Consider the following 21514-nt stretch of genomic DNA (forward strand, 5'->3'; position numbering starts at 1 on the left):
TGAAATTCTTCGCTTAGTACTCCAATGCCCAATGATTCAACCCATTATATTACAGATATACAACTCAGCGCTCGAAGGTGTCTTTCCCAATTCATGGAATGAGTCCATCATGGTGCTATTACCAAAAAAGGTGAATTTGTCAGATTTAAAGAACCATCGGCCTATATCTTTAGCAAACTCTGACTATAAGATATTTACACGCATTCTTAATCGTCGTATTATGCAGGTTGCACCGATGCTCATTAGTCGTTGTCAAATGGGATTTCTTCCTCGACGCTATATTGCTGAAAATGGACTTGCAGTTCAAGTGATTATGGAAAATGCCCAACAGCGTTGGATTGAGGCCCGGAATAATCGTCAAAAAGGAGACTATGATTTAGCACTGATGCTAGACCAGGAGAAAGCGTATGATCGTGTGAATCTAAAGTATCTCAAACAAGTTTTGGTAAAATTTGGACTCTAGGATTCCAAAGTAAACACCATAGACAACTTGATTTCCGGTAATTAGATCAAAGTGAATGTCAATGGTTTCTTTACACCATCATTTGTCAAGAAGCGTGGACTAAAGCAAGGCGACCCAATTTCCCCTGTTTTGTATAACCTTGCTTCTGATCCTTTGTTACGAGCTATTCTTCAAGACGAAGCGATTGAGGGGTATCAACTAAGACTAGGCCCGAGCTTCGAAATCAAATCACTGTCTGGCCAACCTCAATTGCTACCAAAATTTTGTGCTATGCTGATGATGCGATGGTTTTTATACACGATCCTGATGATTTGACGCGAGTGATGCAGCATATTGAGTGCTATTGTAGAGCATCAAATGCGAAGATCAACTACTCAAAAGTTTAAGCAGCGTCTTTGTCCGGACGCAAATTGAAAAACTATATTTCGCAGACGATCTACAGCCAGCAATATACTTAGGCTTTCCTCTCATTCAGTCAATTGCTCAACGACAGAATTTTTCGAAACCCTGTTTGTCAAGATTTATTCTCATTTCCAGATGCATTCGGGTAGATTGCTTTCGTGTGTAGGACGTGCCACCATCACCAACACGTTGATCCTATCTAAATGCTAGTATTTATGTCGAGTCATTTCTTTCAGTACACAAGAGCTGTCTCGTATTCGATCATTGGCAAGCCAATTTTTGAATAGACAGATTTTCCCTCGAATAGCTTGGTCAACATGGATACTTCCGAAAGACAAGGGTAGATTGGGTATCTTGGGCCCTCTACTACAGAGAGGCGCATTTTTTTTTTTTTTTTTTTTTTTTTTTTTTTTTTTTTGCTGGACTTTTTCTTTGCTTTTGAATCACTCTTCAGCACATTAGCTGAAAATTATTCGGCTTCATATGCATAATGTCCCAGGGGCCTCACATGTACAAGTTCCTTTGCTCTTCCCATCTACAAGAAAATTTATAAATCGATCTAATGGCGCCACTAACAAAGTCAGTACGATTCAACTGCTCTATGCGTCTATAGATAGACTTCCTAGAAACTTTGATACTATGGAGTTCAATACAGCAGTTTGTATGGTACTATCAATCTCTGGTTATGCATTATACGAATGTTCAACGAACTTTTTTGCCTCCTGCTATGCGTCAAATTCAAGTTAATGACCTCATGGTGTACGATGATTTTTCCAAGGTTATTCTTTGGAAGCTCCCTCAAAATATCCCCGAAGAGTTGCAAACAATTCAACAGAGGTTAGTTCATGGTTTAGCAAGAAGGACTATAGGTGTCGCTCCCTTTTTCAACGCCATTTAGCGATATCTTCTCCCTCCAAGGCCATCTCTTCAGACATAATTGCAGGATTCAGCTTTGCCTCTTTTCTGAACTGCTTTGCTGTTCTATCTACCAAGAGACCGAGCGATGGGATCAGCTCTAAGGTATATAGAATGACTTGCTTGAAGTCTCATACTGCCCCTTCCGCCCTGTCAGCCATTTCTTCTACTTTTTGGGATTCATTTTGGACATTGTCCCTTACCGCCGTTGTGCGAAATGTGGTGTATCGATATATAAACTATAAGCTGCCTACAACGATACGTATGAATCGTTTCTTGCCTGAACGATTTCCAACTCCTTTATGCCAAATTTGTGGTCTTTATACTGAAAATGACAACCATATGCTCTTTTCATTCCCTCCAAAAACACATTTTTGGAAAGAGCTTATATTTGAATTTTTATGGCCAACCACTACTGTTGATGATATCATACAAGCACTCCGATATATGAACTTCTATTCTATTCGTTATACTCAGAATAGTGAGTTAGCTGCTCAAGAAATAGTATTCCAAGGCATGGGTCAAATTTGGAAAGCCCATTGGAATACCATCTTCAATGAAATTCCGTTTAATCCAACTCTACTTCTTTCATCCACTCGTGCTTCTCTCAATTCTCTGATTGACGAGAAACACTTGCACAAACGTTTATAATTAATTATCTTAGGTATTTTCCCTTTGTATTTCTTAAAATTGCGACCACCTCTTAACAGACTTTAGTCATAGTCTACGTGGAGCAAAAAAATAAAAAAAATCGTGACTTTTTACATTTGCTAATCAAAAGTATACAGAAACAAAGAGATATCAAAATGATTGTGAGACAAAGTTTGTATTTCTCAAAAAGGCGCATCAAATGATTCAAGAAAAGTGATAGGTTCTACTTTTATGTTTTTGGTAATTCTTGAAAAACATATATAACGTTCTTAAGCCATAATGTACAATTTATATTATGCTTTTTCAATTCTGACACTTTAATTGTATTGTTTAGTCTCGGAAGATTATTTTTTTGCTAATACATGCATTAGTAAAATGTTGTTGTGTCGTTTACAAATCGCAACTTTATAAAATTTAGAGAAATTGTCGACCTATCATAAGGCCTGACGCTGATTTTTTGGTCATCTCAAAACTTGTCATTTTATTGCATGAGAATGTTCTTCTATGCATGCTTTGACATGGAAAACTTGAAAAAAGTAAATTAAAGCCATTTGATGTATTAATCCAGTAGATTTGCATGTATCAACTGAGAAAGTACGAGACTGTTACACTATGCGGCTGGTTTGGTTCTAGACAATAGAGGATTCTTAGATAATTTGGATATAGATAAACAGTGGACAAGTCACATAGTCACTTCCGAGCCATCTTTGATTTTTTTAAAAAAACTAGCATAAAGGAGAAATCACTTGCTTTTTTGATATACATTTAGACGAAAATAAATCGATATAATTCCTTCTTGAGGAGACGCAGTAAATGAATAAAAGAGCTGTGCATTAACATGAGTGATAGCTTCAGAAATAGAAGTTTCACATGCTTCTTTTTATTTATTCCAGGCAAAGGTAGTTTTTAGGGATCAGTTAATCTTGATCAACAGTCCTTTTCCCTTTTGCTCCTAAAACCGGTCAGAAAAACCTGAAGAAAACAAACAAAGAATCATTAAATCAATGAGTTAAACAAAAATTTCAATTTTCACATAAAATTCTTCATCAGTATTTCAACAATATATAAATCTTGATCAAAACTAGAACAAGTCTTGATCAATATACTGTTCTTACACAGATTAAAAGGGAGAAATCGATCTGGGTAAAGAACCTAGAAAGGGGAACAAATAAAGCTGCAGTTTATGGTTTATACATAAAAAAGGAAAGAGAAAGCATTACTTGTCTATAAACAATCTTAAGTCATTGAATGCATCATAAATCAAAAGTGTTATCACCAAAATTACTGTAGAAGTTTGCACGTTTACTCAATTGATATTATGGATTTTTTGTACGACTAGCAATACTTGTTGTGCTTTCTGTTTGAGCTTCTTCGCTCAGAAATCCTTTTATGAAAAAAAAAGATAATTTCTTTAACTCGCTCTAAGCATGTTGCATTGATTTGTGATTGATAAAAAAGAAATGGTATAAATTCTGAAAGATGAATCGATACACATTGTCATTAATGCTTCGCTATCTACTAATTTTATTGCTATTCATCAGTTTAGTAATATCTTCTCCTAGCAAAACCTCTAGATCTATTCGAAAAATCACACTACATATCAAGCCAGCTTCTATCAATCCAGACTGCTTTACTGAATCTTTTGCTGCTGTGCTCATTAATGATCAATTTCCTGCTCCTGCTATTCATGTAGTGAAAGGTGACTTGATTGATGTCACGGTTAAGAATGATCCATCACACAATGCATCTACCAGCATTCATTTTCATGGTATCAAACAGCTATATACTAATTATGCAGATGGCGTTCCAGGCGTTACTCAGTTGCCCATCCTTCCTGGGCAAGAATATACTCAAAGGTTTAAAGTAGACGATCAGTCAGGTACTTATTTTTATCATGCTCATGTGAGCACTCAGGATGACACCATTCAAGGTCCCTTTATTATTTATGAGTCTGAAGAAACGCTTGAAAAGAAGGCATGTGATGGACCGTATTCTTACGATGAGGAGTTCACTCTTCAATGGAGCCATTGGTGGCATCAGTCTCTTCAAGATAGAGAAGCATACTATTTAGGTTCTAATTTTGCAGGAGACAGTGGTCCAGATAGCGTCTTGTTGAACGGTAAGGGAGTCTATCCAAATGTTACCTTGTCACAAGACCAGAATTGCAAAGGCTTTACTTATTTTGATGTTGAACCTAACAAGGTATATCGTCTTCGTAACATTGGTGCTGTAACTTTTCGTATGCTGGAAATATCTATTAAAGATCATGACATGAAATTGATTGAAATTGACGGTGAATATGTCAAGCCCTTTGGTTTAAAATCTATTGAAATTGATGCTGGTCAACGCATGTCTGTCTTGATTCGAACTGGAAATCATAAACCTGGTTCTCTCTTTCCTATTCTCTCTCAGTTTAAATGGCGTAATGATGCCAATAATCCTGGTTATACCCAATCTGGCTACGGCTATCTTAGATATATCAATCCAAAGCATAAAGCAAAAGAAGCCCTTCGAATTCTAAGTAAACCCAAGACACCACCTTACAATGCTACTAATGTACCAGGCTGGGTTCTGTCTCAAGTCAAGCCATACAAATCATGCCCATCAGAAATTCTTGATGCAAAGCCAGATCATACTTTCTATATCAATATGCGAGAAGTAATACTCCCAGACAATCGTACACGATTCATCAATAATAATCGTCCTTACATGGAAAACCCTTGGGAAAGCGCTACCACTTCCTTACTAGACATGGTAAAAAAGGATCATGACGTTCACATCTTGGAAAAGGATGGCTATGATCCAAAACACCACACATATCCTGTAGGTCAAAACAAGATTATCGATCTTGTCTTTCAAAACCACTTTTTGCCTTCACCTGCCCCACCTGGGCTTTGCGTGAGTCATCCTTGGCATACACATGGCTATTCTCATTATTTGTTGGCTGAAGGAGCTGGTGATTATGATCCAAAATCAGACAAAGACGTTGTTACTTTTTCAGAACCTTTGTTTAAAGATGTCAGCATTGTTTATCCTCGTACTTCAGAAGGTTCTATTGGTTGTGGATGGACAAAAGTCCGAATCTTTACGGTAAGTTTGTATGAGTAAATGAGTATAAAACTCATCCCTTTTGATTTAGGATAATCCTGGAGTTTGGGCTATTCATTGCCATATCACAGCACATATGTTACAAGGAAAAATGATTGTTTTGGAAGTTGCTCCTGAAAAAATCAAGTCAAAAAAGTCTTCCAACTCAAGGCAAACTAGAGCCAGCTGAACTGTACTTTAAGTTTATATATATCATTACTGAAAATAAAGCGCGGCTTGAAAGCCTATAACCACTTCTGACGTCGGAGTGAAGGCAAAGCCTATTGTGTTAGGTACGAGACACAATAACTAAACCAAACTAGACTAAGACTAAAACTCCCTTTTAAAAAACAAGGATAAAAAACGCACAGAGAAAAAAGTATTGATCCAATGATGTTTGTGGATGTATGTTTGCAATCAAAGAAGGAAGAGAAATAGCTGATTGGTTGTCGGAAAGAGCAAAGCATTTGCAGCACCATGATTTATGGAGAACATCTATGATAGAAGGAAATGTACAGAAGCTTATTTGACACATGCTGTGAGTTGGTTGAGCATAGTATGCATATTAAGGTACTGGATAACATGTGAATGAAAGAGATATGCGCCACAGTAACACAACTTAGGGCTATCTCCAGGCAGTCAAACCAGTCGCCAGTAAATTAGACGGGTGTGCTCGAGATTGGTTCTAGGAAATTAAAGAAACAAGTGTTGTTGACACCAATACACTACAACGCAAGCAATGGAAGAAAAATGCATTCAATAGAAGACTTATTTCACTAATGAAAAAAAATGTAATTGATTACGTTGTATTGATAGAGAATAGCATATCAGAACTCTTTGATGAGTTTAATGGATACACCAGACCCCCCCCCATTATCTTCAGAACGTTTAACTAATTTAAACTCCACTAACATTTATGCCGACATGACAAGTATGCCATTTGTGTACTTGAAAAATATTTTTTGAGAAATAATAAAAAACGTTATTTCAAAATCAAGCCCATTACTCTAAAATAAAGCAAAAATATTTTCTGCGATGACAAACAATAAAAAAAGAAAGGATTTTCTGATTTTTCTGCTTAAAATTAAAAAAAAAGCTTGCTTTTCTGTTTTTCTGTTTTGAATTAATAAACGAGTCTACCAACCAGTAAACTAAAATTCTGAAATTACTATCCAGTAGACTTGTTTATTAATTCAAAACAGAAAAACAGAAAAGCAAGCTTTTTTTTTAATTTTAAGCAGAAAAATCAGAAAATCCTTTCTTTTTTTATTGTTTGTCATCGCAGAAAATATTTTTGCTTTATTTTAGAGTAATGGGCTTGATTTTGAAATAACGTTTTTTATTATTTCTCAAAAAATATTTTTCAAGTACACAAATGGCATACTTGTCATGTCGGCATAAATGTTAATATTTTTTTATTTCTGAAAATGTCTTTTTCTTGCTTCTTCTTTTTTTGTAAGTCTATCACACTGATCATAAAAGCCTGAGGTCTACGAGTCTTTCCACAATTTCTTTTATCACTCTAGCTACCTTTTATATGGAGTTACCACTATAACGTAAGCGATGGAAGAAATTTCCTATTGAATGCGGAAATCTTTCATCAACAATGGGAAGACTTTTTCCACCAATGAAAGAAAAATTAATTGCTTACGCTGTGGTGTACGATTGCTATGCCTGCTATGCCTGGCATAACTGCTCTGCTTCAATAAGAAACCTGGTTAGGAACTGATAATCAAGAGCATTCAAGGAAGAGCTCGAATTGCTGGCGCTGTCGTTTGGGAAACAAAAACGCTATCGATGGTTGATAGCTGCTTTACAAATAGGATTTTTAACTGCCGTTTTCTTGATTAGAATTTGCTCTAATTGTCGAAGAGAAGATTGTAGTTGAATTTTGAGCCTGATTTTAAAGAGAAGGAAGGGTTAACAGTTCTGAGATCAGTCTTAATCGCTGGCTGCATAAGTTTAGAAGTTGAACTATCAAGCTGTTCTTGAATGACAGTAAATTGTTGCTGCTTCATGTAGAGCTGATATTGAATTGAAGACATCAATAAGATACGATTTTTCAAGGCTGAAAATGTCTATAACCATGATAGCAACCATTGCAACTATTTCAGCCATAGCATCCATAGCAATCGTACACCACAGCGTAAGCAACTAATTTTTCTTCTATCGGTGGAAAAAATCCTCCTTCAATGACTTTTGATTGACATTCAGCAGTTCAATCAATCAATGATTTAAAAAACGGTATTGCTCTTATAACAAAGAACACTAACTTAGTCATCACGAATGTTTCGTGTAACACCATTGATGATTTACTTTTGCTTCTCAATTGTTAAATACTAAACCGAAAATGCATATTACAAACAGCAAATCTACCATTTGTCTTAAAAGGATTTCTAGCTTATTTTGCTTTCCTTTGAATTGAATAGACAGTTCAACTTTAAAGTTACATGTTCATTTATCATTAATTTTATTTAAATAAAATACATATTAAGTACATCAACGACTTTTCTAAGTTATGCACTATAGTTGTACAAGGCATTGGCAAGACAATCTTCCTAACTCACGATGCTTCATTTGATGGATAAATAGGCACAGGGGGGAGTGATTGAATTGTTGATATATAATTGGGTGGCTGATCTGCCGTCGAGTCGTAATCAGGTAAAGCAGGTACGCTGCCTTCTCGGTACTCTTCTCGTGATGTTACAGTGATGGGTATTGTCAAACGACATTCATAGGCACCTTCTTCTTCTGTGTAATTCTTGTAAAACTTGAATGGGTTAAGATGATGATGAAGAGTAAGTGAATGGCCTCCGTCATTATCTTCCATTGATGTTGATGAGTTATTGTTGTCTTGTTGATCGTTTACTGATAAAGTTTTGCTTGTTACTTTGACAATACTTGTTTGTTGTTCTGTTTCAAATGCGAAAGAGGGAGAGGAATCTCTTGATCTTTCTCCAGATAGTTCCAATATTGGTGAAGGAGACCGACTGAGAGGCGGTGTGTAGTTTACTACATCAGCGGATGCTTCGGAGCTAGGTGAAGAGAAAGAGGAAGAAGGATGCTGCTGGCGATCAGGCTGCTGCTTTGATGTCAAGTGCGACAGAATGGACCGAGTATTTCCGATGCTTATGTTACTAATACTATTGCTTATACTGTCTATCGAACGCTTTCTTTTTGAGCGTGTCTTTGCTACTTCATTATCGTCAATAATCATACAAATTACGAGTTGGTGTTGAACTGCTATCAGTTTTGATTTGTTGTCTGTTTGTACGCGAGGATATAATCGAAATAAAGCATTGTAGTGATGTAATTCAGCAGGATTATACTCTGGATGCTTGGAAGGGAAAAAGGTACTGCATCCAAGAGGGAAAAAACTCTTGTTGTAGTGCGCCGCTTGATTTGTTAATGAATATCGGCCTGTTGTTCTAAAATACTGATTCTCTTGAAGACCACAAGTCACTGTCCGTACAGAGTATTTATTGAAATCTTTTAGATGTACTTGAAAATTAAGTGTCAGGAGCCCACCTTCTGCATAAACCATAGATGGTGCTGTTGCTGAATACGAAACAATTTCAGGGTGCATTTTTCCAACTATTGTTTGTGTTGCTGGTGCTACGGGATTAAGATCGTCCATTAAGCAGCGGCGTAGGAAAATAGGTTGTTCGACATGAACGTCTGACTTGAGCACCGTTCGAGAAGCTGTTGCATTTAAAGTGTAATAGATTTGTCCATATTTGGAATTTAATGTATGAGGAACAGTCGGTGGAATATGAAATGTAAATGGGAAACAATATGTGCCTGGTTCATAAGCCTTTGTTTGATCAACGTAAGTATTTATCTTGAGATAAATCATTCTTTCTTCTTGACCGTCTGTTGTTGGAACACCCATTGAGTTATATGTTCGAAAGTTGACTCGAGCTTGACCTGATAATTTCGTTTCTAGTCGTTTAATTTTTGTTGGATGATGAACGTTCATAATAAGTGTGCCATCAAGTGTACATCCTTCTGATATATCGTGAGCAAATCCTCGAAGAATTCCGCGAAAATAAGGGGAGACGTTGAGGTTTAAGGTAATGTCTTCACCTTTGTGGAAAGTCTTCATTGTCGTAGCAAAATTAATGGAAAAAGAAAGAAATCGCCAAGGTTCCGATTATTTAAATAGAGTTTTCAGACTGGAGCTAAATCTACAGGACAAGTTTCGAATAAGGTGATGCATGAATTGTACATTTTCCCGACAGGAAAAACTTTTTGATTGTCAAGAGGGTCCCTTTTTGAGCATTTTAGTTATGAGTTGTTTAGTTTTTCTTTCATCACATTTAAATAAACCAGAATGAAGATAAAGATTACACAACGACTCTTAAAATAAGAAGACTCTAGAAGCTTTTTAATATTAGATACAATCTAGCTTTACTAATCTCCAGTTAAAAATTTCGATAGCTAATGATAAGAGCAAAAAGAGAAAATTCGAATAAATGTGTTACGCAAAATGATTAGACACTGCTGCTTGATATTTTTCTGAGCCTGAGTAACAATGATGTAATATCCTTCTATACTAATGATCGAAGCTAATAAGAGGAAATAAAAGCTACAAGTACCAATAAATCTTTTTTTGTATATGTGACAGTTGATGCTATGATGTGATATTCTAGATGCTATGCCTATATAATGACAAGTTATATACATGTATTATATTGCCGAGGTCTCTTTTTTGTGGTGCGCTTCTCCAAATATGTATAAGTGAAAGACATGTAGTACAAATCCTGATTTTGCTGAAAATTATACTTTTTATGGAAAATGAACTTAATGAATCAAGTGCTTTGTTATGTATTTCAACAAATAATTGAACAGTACGCTATGATAATTAACATACGTCTCAAGTATTTCTATACTACGCTAATTTTTCTGTATATATATAGGTCCATTTAATTAATGTTGATCTATTGCTTTTTTCTGTTACAACGGGAAACTTCATGTATCAAAATAGTTCTTTTTCTTATATTTAATAAATTACAATTTCCACAATTCAAAACGAGGTAATTTAAAGGTATAATAGCATAATTTAATATTCATTTGTCTTTTTTGGAAATACATTTTGATGAGGTATAAAAAGTCGTCAATCGCAAAAAGAAAAGATCACTCAATTACTTAACCACATATCACATTTCAAACATGCTTTTTACTGGTAATAATTTTTTTGGTATAACAGCTTCGGTGCTTTTTGCCATTTCAAGTGTGCAAGCCAGTTTCCTTGATAGACCTAGTGTTTTCACTTATTGGGGACAGGTACAGTAAACAATCCCATCATCAGCAATGCATTTAATTGTATTCTCGTAGAACTCGAGGAGTGGTTCTAATACACAAAAGCCTCTTGCCACTTATTGTGATAGTTCCTCTGATGTTATTATCATGTCCTTTGTACTTGATTTCAAAGATAGCAGCCTTCCTACACTCAATTTAGCCAATAGTTGTACAGGGACAGCTTTTCCAGGCACATCTCTTTTGAAATGTCATGATGTTGGCAAAGGTAAAAACAGAAACACTTGACTACCATAAAAAGCTTATTGAACTCTCTCTCTTTCTAGACATCAAAACTTGCCAAAAAAAGGGCAAAACAGTGCTCATGTCTTTAGGGGGTGCCGCTGGCAATTATGGATTCTCAAACGATAAGGATGCTAAAGCATTTGCTGATACCCTTTGGAACTTGTTTGGTGGCGGCTCAAGCAAGACTCGTCCATTTGGAGATGCAGTTCTTGATGGCTTTGATCTTGACATTGAAGGGGGTGGCTCTACTGGTTATATTGTGCGCATTTTTGTATAATTTTGCTTAGTCTGATGAGTACTAACAGAATATGATGGATAGGCCATGGTGAGACGTCTTCGTTCTCATTTTGATAAGGACAATTCCAAAAGATATTATATCACTGCTGCTCCCCAGTGCCCTTATCCAGATGCCATGCTGGAAACAGTAATTAACAAGGTTGAGATTGATGCTGTCAATGTTCAATTCTATAACAATTATTGTTCTACCACAAGTAGCAGTTTTAATTTTGATACTTGGGATAAATGGGCCAAGAAGACATCACCCAATAAGAAAGTCAAAGTCATGCTGAGCATACCTGGATCGAGCACAGCTGCAGGAAGTGGTTACGTCCCTTTCAAGTCCCTTAAGCCCATTGTGAAAGATGTATATCTTACTTATTCTAGTTTTGGTGGTGTCACTGTTTGGGGTATTTTTTTTTTTTTTTTGGAAAAACAATTGCTAAGTTTTTTGATAGACGCTTCTGCTTCATATGGTAATACTGAAGTTCATCCGAATTACCAAGCTGCTGTTGCTAATATGGTTCACACATTGTCTAAAGGTAATAATAATCCAACAAAAACAAAAATAAGAACTACGACTAGAAAAAAGACTACTACAACTCGAACTAAAACAATAAAGTCGAGTAAGACTAGCACTAGCGCACCTACAATACATCCCACAGATACGCTTAGAAATTGTGTGAAAGAAGGTCAAACATGTTCAAATAATAATCAACTTGTTTGTTCTGGAGATTCATTTGCTACTTGTAATCATGGTAAATGGATGCTTCGTGGATGTCCATCTGGTCTCACTTGCTTCTCTACTACTGATGGTTCTTCTGTCTACTGTGGTCAAGGCACATCTAAAAGCAAATGCTCCGCTAGTAATTTACGCTTACCCTCTAATGATCGAACTATTATTCAGGCTGCACACAAGAAAATAGTCAAAATGCTTTCTGGCCCTGAAGCCAAGCCTTACAAGAATAGTCGTATGATTGTGCAATTCTCTGTCTCTAACTCTACTGATGGTAATTTCAATGCGGTTATTAATGCTCGTCGGCTTGACAAGAAGTCCTTTGGAAAGACAGTCAATTTTCAATTCAAGACAAATAATGGTATCAAAATCAATTCTGTCAAGGATGGTAAGGTTACTCAAAACAAGAACCAAGTCAAGATTCAATATCGAAATCCTGATGAGAAGGCCATGACTGTTATTATACAACTTGAAGGGCAAGCCAATTCTGGTGTTCTTGTCGCTCCCAATGCCAACTCCATAAAATTTTTAGCTTGAGTCCCTCAGGAAATGGAAATTCATATGCTACTAAATTTTCAAATAAATCATTTTTTCTTTCTTATAAATGGTCGCTCTTTCTTAAAAGAGGCATAGCTATGCATAAATTATTGCATCTTAAAATGGACATTGGTGTAGGCGGAATGCTTCCTAGTCGATAGCTACCCTTAAGCCACATTAAAAGCATTAATCAAGGTGAAAGCGTTCTTTTTTCACGCAGCTGGTAAAGTCTTGATGTGTGGAAATAGTACACTATGTTCTACTTTTCTGAAATACGTATTTAGAGTTTATGTCATCAGAATGAAGATGTGTTTGGCTTTTGGAGAGAAGCAAATATCCAGATTAGGCCAAGTCCTTAATAAAAAGAAGATTTTCTACCTGATTTAGTTCAATTTTATTGGAAGGTTAAGGTAATCGTCTCTTGTACTTATGTATAGAACAACTAACACTCTGATTAGAATAGTATTCATTAAACAAGTTCATAATAAACATCATGGCTTTAAAAAAGAAAAGATCACTGAAAAAGCCGAGTATAGATGCAGTCCTATAAAGTTTAATAGCTTGAGCAATATTAGTAACCCAATGATATTAAAACTGACAAAAGAAGAAAACTGCTCGAAATTATCTTCTCTAGGTCCTTGCTGTTCTCTCTCCTGCTCTTATTACCCTTTGTACCACTGCTTTTAGTGAACGTCATTTGTAGATACAGTCGTTCCACTCCCAATGTGAGGATTTTGCGAAAAAAAGTATGAGCTTTCAAATAAATATTGGGGTCTCACTAAAAAAATTCGTTGATTGTTTGAAGTTCAATGTAGCTTTAGACAAGAGAACATAGAACAATAATCATAAATTACTGTGATTTTCTTGGTTTCATTCGATGAATATATAAATTAAAATAAGTCGAAATTAAAATTAAGTATAAAATATGTAAAAGTAATATTGTTTGTCCTTTGATCTTCTTTTTGTCGCTCACTTTTCATAGTACATTTCTGAAACATCATTATTGTATTTAAATGGAAATACCAAACAATGCCATTTTGACAGCCTTGCAACAGCAAATGACGGCACAACAAGCAATAATAGAATAAATCATGCAAAATCAGGAGCTCCAGAATCAACAACAGCAACAGAAAAACTAAGAGGAACAATACATGGAAGCAGAAGACCCACTTTTCAACGTTCAACAATTGCATTCATTTGAGATTCGACCTCATTATGATTGGAGCCCTTCTCAAGAACTATTGCAATTATTGAGATTGGAATGTAATTTATTTTCAGGTCTAGAAATATCGGACAACCAACGTAAACAATTGATTGAAAGATATTCTGCAATTCAAGGAGTCAATTACCAACCACTGGCTACCATGTCTGAAGCATATGCAAGAATGAGTAATGACCAAAAAATGGAAGACAAGATGCTCAAGTACCATCAATATGTTGCTTCAGCAATATTCAGACCTTTGGATATCCTGGCACATGAAATCAGTACTGAATTCGACAACCCAAATGTTTACAAATATTTGCAAATCATTAAAGACATTGGACATTTAGTTTTGCATACTAATTATGATTTGACAAATTCTAGAAAAAACATTGCTGCTCTATACAAACATAGATATGCAATATTCAGATACGCATTACACTTATGACCATCTTTACAAAACATATGCTAAGCAACAAATACGCATTGAACATGTTACTCATAAAACATACACTTCCTCTTTCTCATTTAGACAAATTGCAACCTACATTGTGACACATCCTAAATACATATGTTATAAAAAAATTAACGGGTTAGACATGCAATTGCGTCCAATGGCTAAGTAAACACATACACTCATATAGTAACTACTTATCATCTAAAATAACGATGGTCACATACAAACACTCCTTCAATTCCGTGTTTCTAAATCACATCATTCTCATCACTACTAATCTGCTAACTTAACTACAAGTTATTTGTCTATATATACAACTCATCAATTAACTGAATAAAGGACAATCATTTTTTTTTTCTTGAATCTCACGAACTTCCTCATTCTTTTTCTTCTTATTATATTGTTGTTTAATCATCGGATTGAACAATTGCACTCAAGGCAATTAGTCCAAACTTTAGAATATCTGCTGCAAACAACACAGAATATATTATGGTACAAGATGAATTCCACAACATGATAAACAACCAGTTTAGCACAGCAAAGGCCGTGCAAGCAGCACGAAAGTTCAACAAAAAGTCTTTTTCTGGCAACCATGTCGAAACACAGCCGTTGGTTCGGTATCCCCAACTTCAGCCCAGCCAAACAGCCTATGTTCAACACAAACCCAATTACAGCAACTACAACAACCACAACTCAACAAAATCAACAGCACCTCAGAAATCATTCAGCAAACAACAAAACAGCACCAATTGCTCTTACAACAAGAAGAACAGCAGCAACAACCAGTAGGGGGCAGACTAAGCCAGTACTATTTAGAGTGGACCCAGCTTTCAAACAGTTTATGGCTCAAGAGTATAATAAAAAACGGGTACAGGATACCATTCCACACAGCTCCTCCACTCACTACAATTCCAAAATCAACAAAACCATCAACACCTCAGTAAGAACAATTTCTAGATCAGGCAATTCAAGAACTTCAGCAGAAAGCAGCCATAGAACTAGTGAGCCCGGTAACATCAGGTTATTACAGCTCAATCTTTGTAATACCCAAGAAGGACAAAGGCCTGAGACCAGCTTTCAACCTCAAAGCCTTAAATCAATATGTCTCACCACCGCACTTCAAAATGGAGACATTGAAGGAGATACCTCTTTTAATCAAACCAAACGATTACATGACATCTATAAATCTTTCAGATGCCTTTCTACACATGCCGGTACATCCAGCATCCAAGAGATACCCCAGATTCCAGTACAAAGGACAGGTATTTCAATACTGCACAACACCTTTTGGATTGGCAATGGTCCCTTGGTTATTCACAAAAATCTGCAGACCAATTTCAAATTGGGCCAGACAGCAAGAGATCAGGATCAGTGCATACATCGACAATTGGATTATCATAGCGAACAGCAAGCAACAAGCACTGTACCACACCAACTTGGTAGTTAACAAATTACAGCAATTGGGATGGATAATCAACTTCAACAAATCGACTCTTCAGCCAACTCAGCAAATAGAACATCTAGGTTTTACACTGAACATCAAATCTATGACAGCTTGTCTACCCGACAAGAAGACGAAATTAATTCGACAAATCATCAGAACAGCACTTCAACAACCTCAAAAAACACGAAGATCAATACACAGCCTCACAATGAAAATAAGAGCAGCAACCTTTGCTATCATACCAATCCGCCTATACAGCAACCAACTGATGCGGTTCAAGAATCAAACAGTGAATCACAATCAAGACTGGGATTAGAAGAGAAAATTACCGAAGGAGTGTGTACAGGAACTCAATGGTGGTTGCAAGTCCTCAGCAAGTGGAACGGCAAGTCTTTCATCAACCACGAGCCAACCGAAACAGTCTATGTCGATACAAGCAATACAGAGTGGGGTTGTCATCATGGTGATTTAACTGCGTACGATCACTGGACAAAAGACGAAGTCGACCGGTCAATAAATTGGCGAGAACTCAAAGCAGCATATCTCACTCTCAAGGTGTTTCCTTAGTTACACAACAAGAAGATTTTGCTACGCACGGACAACACAACATCAGTGACGTATATCAACAAGCAAGGGGGAACAAAATCGCTATTATTGATGAAGCTTGCAACTCAGCTGTGGAAGTAGTGTCTGAAACGCAATATCATGGTGGAAGCCAAACACATTCCAGGTCAACACAACCAAGTAGCAGATCAAGAGTCAAGAAGACAATACAGCAAGAACAATTGGATGATACGGCGACAAGCACACAATCAAATTCAAAAACAATGGGGAAGAAACGACATCGACCTCTTTGCGAACAGGACAACAGCCCTCGTAAAAAAGTTTGTATCATGGACACCAAATCCTGAAGCTTTTACAACAGACGCTTTTAGCCTAGCATGGAGCCAATTTCGCCATCCTTGGATCAACTCACCATGGAACTTAACCAGCAAGTGCTTACAGAAAATAACCAAGGAAAAGATACCATTAGCAACGTTGGTAGTCCCATATTGGACCAGTGCACTATGGTTTCCGGTAATTCAACAATTGGCAGTACAAGCACCAATCTTTCTGAGCACCCAGCATCTGGCTTGCCCCAGAAAGAACACACCTTGACCGTTGAAACCGACTTGGAAGCTATCCGTTTGGTTTTTATCCACAACAAATTCGATGACAAGCAACTATCAAACACCGCCACAAATACAATAAATCAGCAGTACAGTACAGCCATCAGTGCTAATCGCACGTATCAGAAGCCACTACAGCAGTTTGTCCTTTGGGCTCAAAGACATCAAGTGGCTCCTTCACCATTCACCGCTGCACAACTAGTAAACTTTTTGCAAGATATGAAAACAAAAAACCAGTTTCAATTGTCAACGCTTAAATTATGGCGACCAGCAGTTCTACAGTTACATCCACACGCGGATTCAATTACACAGGATAATGTTCTAAAGGTTTTCATGAATGCACTTACTAAGCAAGCTCCATCTCTGGCAATATATCGTCCAGCAATTGACTTAAAACTAGGCATACAGTTCGTATCCAAAATCGATATCAAGCATTGTTCATTGGCAAATTTGCAAATCAAGACAGCGTTTCTGGTAGCGATGGCAGCCTTTTTGTGACCTTCTGATTTACAGCATATTTCTCTTCTGTCAGCAACTCAGGACAAGCATGACAACCTATTATTTGATATTGTGGTACCTAAAGAAACTAGACAAGGCAAAAGTATTATCAAACCAGCACTTATTCATCCTCACCAAGTTTCGGACATTTTTCCAGTGTTATCTTTTCAAGCTTTAAAAGATCATCCAGTGGCTAAAGTCAAACGACAGTCTAACGTCTTATTTGTCAACAAGCGGTCAAAACTACCACCATTTCTTCTTGGCTAAGAAAGGTACTGTGACATTCCACGCGTGAACCAAGAGTCAGTGTGCGCTCAATTGCATCCTCTATTACGTTAAAACAAGGAATATCTATTGAAGGTATACAAACTCTGGGTAACTGGTTTGATTTAAAGACATTTCAGCACCATTACCGGCAGGAGCACTTGTCTACAGTGGACTTTACAAATCAAGTACTTGAGGCAGATCTACCTATTGTTCAACTAGAAGAAAGTTCTGATGATAATGATGAAGAACAAAATCAAGAGTTTTTTTATGTTACTGAAGGATATTGATGTTTCTTATGCTGGAGCAGCAATTTATGATTATTGTTCTATGTTCTCTTGTCTAAAGTTACATTGAACTTCAAACAATCAACGAATTTTTTTAGTGAGACCCCAATATTTATTTGAAAGCTCATACTTTTTTTCGCAAAATCCTCACATTGGGAGTGGAACGACTGTATTTTCATTGCAACTCAATCTTAATCAATAGACAATAAGGATTTTCCAAGCATGTCTCCTCCGCCCCGGAACATTTTTGAGCCGCTGCCACCAGACAATCTCACTTCAAATCCAAATGCTTTCTTTCCCTTTCCTTTCAAGCAACCTTCAACGCCGCTCTCACCACTGGTCTTTCTTTATTTCCATTATACTGGCTCGAATTTTGACTATTAACAGTCTAAACGATCAGGCTATGTACTCCGTAGTTCATGAACATGGTGCAACAAATAACTGTGTTTTATATATTCCTAAAACTTGGCTTATCTGAAATAGGAGATTAGAGATTCCTTTTAGATTAAGCGTGCTAGAATTAACTTGGATATGAACACAAAAAAGGGGACTGTTTGGCGGGATTTTCACGTTTTCTCGTTACAGAATCCAAGTCAAATGTCCTAATCAAGTTATAATCGCCTCCCATTTTATTGCTACATTGTTTTTTCACTTATTTATTGTCCTAGTAGCTCCCAGTCCATTCTTTCTCTCCCCCTTTTTTTTTCCCTCTTACTTCTTCATCTTGTAACTATGACTAATAAATCTGAAGAAGCAAGTCTTTATGTTCAAACCTTTTTCGTAAGTGTGTTATTAAAGTAACTGCCCTACTCACTAATGAATAGAATGACTCAACTAAGTTCTCGGTTGAACCTATTCATACTCGTTTAACGGCTACTTCAAAACTCAGTGATGAGCTTGCCGAGTATTTTAGAGACAGGTACATGTACAATTTTTTAAAAAAAATTATACTCACCATACAAAAGAGCTATCATTGAGGAAACATATGCCAGAAACATTGCTAAACTATCGAAAAAAACCTATATTACAAATAAATCAACATTAGGGTATGTTAGAATAACAAGCAAAAGAAAACTAATAATCGACAGAACCTTTCTACCATTATGGGAGAAGCTTTGTGATGAAATGAATGAATTAGCGACAAACCACATTGAGTATGCCACATCTATTGTTGATAATATTGAAAAACCATTGAAATCTGCTGCTTCCGAGCTTTATAGCTTCGTATCCGTTTATGAGGTAATCATTCTTAATTGATATTCATAAGCCCTAATCGTGTATACATAGACGAGTAGAGAACTCAAAAAAATTGCTCATGAATATGAAGACCTTGAAAACAAAATCCAAAAAGTATGCTTTTGTTTGTTATTGGAAAGCAGTGGTTGACATATTTATAGGTTAAGAGAACTGGAAAAAGTGACTCAAAAGTAACAGAGTATATGCAAGTACAAGAATCTAAATTGGCTACATGGCAGAAAAAAGGTCCTAAGTATTTAAAAGTATGTAGTGTGCTGAATCCAACCAAAGGCTTATATTTTTGTGTGTACAGGACGCCGAATCAATAGAAAGAGATCTTTGGCAAAACCTGAAATCTATCGTTCGCCAATTTCAAGTTGTTCAACAGGAACATGCTCATAGGATTATTGAGGTACTTCATTTTTATTGAACAGCTTGATATTTACTCTATAGATGTCGGAAAGTCTGATGACATTTGCTGGCGAATTTGATGCGAACAATGAGGTGGCTATTTTTTGTGCTTTGCATTCTGATGGTGTTTCCCCAGCTCAACAAACAAGAGCATTAGACGCAGAACAACCTTCATCATTGATAGACATTGATCAAATTGTTCCTGAGCCTTCAGTTTCTAACATTAGTTCCAATCCTCCAGCATCTTCTTCAACTCCTCCAACACCTTCTTCAGGCAAAAAGGATAGAAGAAAGTGTAAGTAAAAGTAAAATAAGACAAAAACATGTCTTATTGATCCTTTTCTAGTCTTCTCTTCCCTTGTCTCTATTAGACGTAAGCCTAAGTCAGACGCTCATCATGGCAATAGCTTAAGTGTAGGTCTATTTCATAATGGACGTCAAAGAAGTGCAAGTAATGCAGGAAGTTTTGTGGAATCACTTCATTCAGTTGGATCGCACAATACAACCGAACCACAACATCATGAATCTGAATTTGACAAACCAAGTAATAACTTTGATTTGACGTCTCCAAGCTCGCCTACTTCTGTTCACTCTGCATCTGTCCGAAATGCACCTAGCATCAATGAAAGCCTTACTCATATGTCTTCCCAGCAACCTGTATGTATGCTACTGTGTCTATAAAATACTTATGTTTCAATAGCCACTCATTTTAGTTGATTCAGAAGGATATTCTATTCCTCCTCCAGACCGTACAGCTTGGCCTCATGATGCAAACACGACAAATGATTCTCTAGTAGATACAGATGATATGTATTCTGATGCGGGAAGGTAACTAAAAAGATTTACTTTATCGTTATCTAATCCAAATGACGACAGTAGTATGCTCAGTAGCCCTCGTATTCGTGTTGACATCAAGAACGAATCAGTAACTGAAGAGGATGCCTCTCAATCAGCTGTAGCTCTTACCCGAGTAGCTACACTTTTAAAAGAAAAAAACTCCAGTAATTCACCCACAACAAGAAGACTTCGTGGCCGTAGAGAAATAAGAGCGACACAGTTGTATTCTGTGGTTGAACAAGATCAAAGCATGTCCAACAAGGATGAACTTTCAAATGTTACACCAAGCACAACTTCTTCAGGCCCTTTATTGCCGAATCCATTTGAAATGAGTCAAGAAAAGATAACAGAGGAAGAGGAGAAGGAAGAAGAAAAGCTGCCTACCATTCATGTTCATACAACAGAGACATTACATGTGATTTCAAAAGGAGGTTTAGCTGAACAATCAGTTGTTTGGGGTGAAATCAGCATTGAATACGACGGACCTAAAGGAACTCTTACTCCTGTCTGCTTCAAGGCCAACAAAGCATTTGATTCTTTGGAAACAACGAAATATGTGGATAAATTAGAAGACCATGATAATGTCTTCAAAATCAATACACATTTATTCCATTCAGAGGCTGTTGTATGTATCAAATATCAAACCAAAATTGACAAAGAGCGTCTTCCTCTTTTTGTTAAGCCCATGTGGAAATGTGAAGTAGACAAAAGTCGTTTATTGATCAAATACCTTGCAACAAGTCCTCCATTAGACAATGTTGTTTTTGTCACCATGGTCACTGGTAATGTGCAACATGCATCCAGCATTCCAGATGGTGAATTGATTTTAGCACAAAAGAGAATGAAGTGGCAGCTCGGGCGTATTGATCATCCACAGGAATCTGTCATTAAGGCACAATTCGGTACAACAGAACAAGGTGAACCTCAGCCCATTGCCGTTCGCTTTGAAATGAAGGATCAATTGCTTTCAGATGCTTATATTGAACAAGGAGGAGAAAGCATTCCTTCTTTGATCTGGGCAAAGATGGGTAATAGTTTCAAGACTATCAAGACTGGCAAATATGTTGCTGAAGTCTAATTGTTTACTAGTTAGAAAAAA

General features: G+C 36.7%; 5 protein-coding genes across 5 annotated transcripts; 4 read left to right on the plus strand and 1 right to left on the minus strand.

Moving 5' to 3' along the window:
- Positions 1 to 3934: 3934 nt before the first annotated feature.
- Positions 3935 to 5708, plus strand: B0P05DRAFT_510980 (multicopper oxidase-domain-containing protein; the record flags this gene model as incomplete). Its single annotated transcript, XM_051575604.1, has 2 exons — positions 3935 to 5521; positions 5571 to 5708. 2 exons carry the CDS (start codon positions 3935 to 3937, stop codon positions 5706 to 5708), a joined length of 1725 nt encoding a protein of 574 aa, XP_051434412.1.
- Positions 5709 to 8720: 3012 nt separating this feature from the next.
- B0P05DRAFT_470963 (uncharacterized protein) lies at positions 8721 to 9623 on the minus strand (the record flags this gene model as incomplete). Its single annotated transcript, XM_051574586.1, has 1 exon — positions 8721 to 9623. A coding segment is annotated over one exon (903 nt), but the record flags the coding sequence as incomplete, so codon positions are not given.
- An 857-nt stretch (positions 9624 to 10480) lies between these two features.
- B0P05DRAFT_604162 (glycoside hydrolase superfamily) lies at positions 10481 to 12642 on the plus strand. The gene is made up of 5 exons (XM_051583313.1): positions 10481 to 10804; positions 10856 to 11045; positions 11104 to 11321; positions 11382 to 11748; positions 11797 to 12642. The coding sequence occupies exons 1-5, from the start codon at positions 10691 to 10693 to the stop codon at positions 12609 to 12611; spliced, it is 1704 nt and encodes a 567-aa protein (XP_051434414.1). The 5' UTR covers positions 10481 to 10690; the 3' UTR covers positions 12612 to 12642.
- Positions 12643 to 13933: 1291 nt separating this feature from the next.
- Positions 13934 to 14299, plus strand: B0P05DRAFT_543657 (uncharacterized protein). The gene has a single exon (XM_051578460.1). It carries the CDS (start codon positions 13976 to 13978, stop codon positions 14258 to 14260), a length of 285 nt encoding a protein of 94 aa, XP_051434415.1. The 5' UTR covers positions 13934 to 13975; the 3' UTR covers positions 14261 to 14299.
- Positions 14300 to 18663: 4364 nt separating this feature from the next.
- On the plus strand, positions 18664 to 21493 carry B0P05DRAFT_587610 (Muniscin C-terminal mu homology domain-containing protein; the record flags this gene model as incomplete). Its single annotated transcript, XM_051582602.1, has 11 exons — positions 18664 to 18711; positions 18756 to 18850; positions 18897 to 18977; positions 19020 to 19170; positions 19219 to 19281; positions 19329 to 19430; positions 19481 to 19579; positions 19621 to 19873; positions 19925 to 20235; positions 20279 to 20406; positions 20455 to 21493. The coding sequence occupies 11 exons, from the start codon at positions 18664 to 18666 to the stop codon at positions 21491 to 21493; spliced, it is 2370 nt and encodes a 789-aa protein (XP_051434416.1).
- Between the last annotated feature and the right edge of the window lie 21 nt (positions 21494 to 21514).

The sequence above is a fragment of the Gilbertella persicaria genome, assembly GCF_025201335.1.
Source record: "Gilbertella persicaria strain CBS 190.32 chromosome Unknown B0P05scaffold_22, whole genome shotgun sequence".
Taxonomy (NCBI): Eukaryota; Fungi; Mucoromycota; class Mucoromycetes; order Mucorales; family Choanephoraceae; genus Gilbertella; species Gilbertella persicaria.

What these genes read in the sequence shown, in the direction of transcription:
- B0P05DRAFT_604162 (XM_051583313.1), top strand. Translation starts at nt 10,691, where the DNA reads ATGCTTTTTACTGGTAATAATTTTTTTGGTATAACAGCTTCGGTGCTT. An exon ending in TTTTCACTTATTGGGGACAG is followed by an intron (nt 10,805 to 10,855) that starts GTACAGTAAACA and finishes GTATTCTCGTAG; the next exon opens with AACTCGAGGAGTGGTTCTAA. An exon ending in GTGGCTCTACTGGTTATATT is followed by an intron (nt 11,322 to 11,381) that starts GTGCGCATTTTT and finishes TATGATGGATAG; the next exon opens with GCCATGGTGAGACGTCTTCG.
- B0P05DRAFT_543657 (XM_051578460.1), top strand. Translation starts at nt 13,976, where the DNA reads ATGTCTGAAGCATATGCAAGAATGAGTAATGACCAAAAAATGGAAGAC.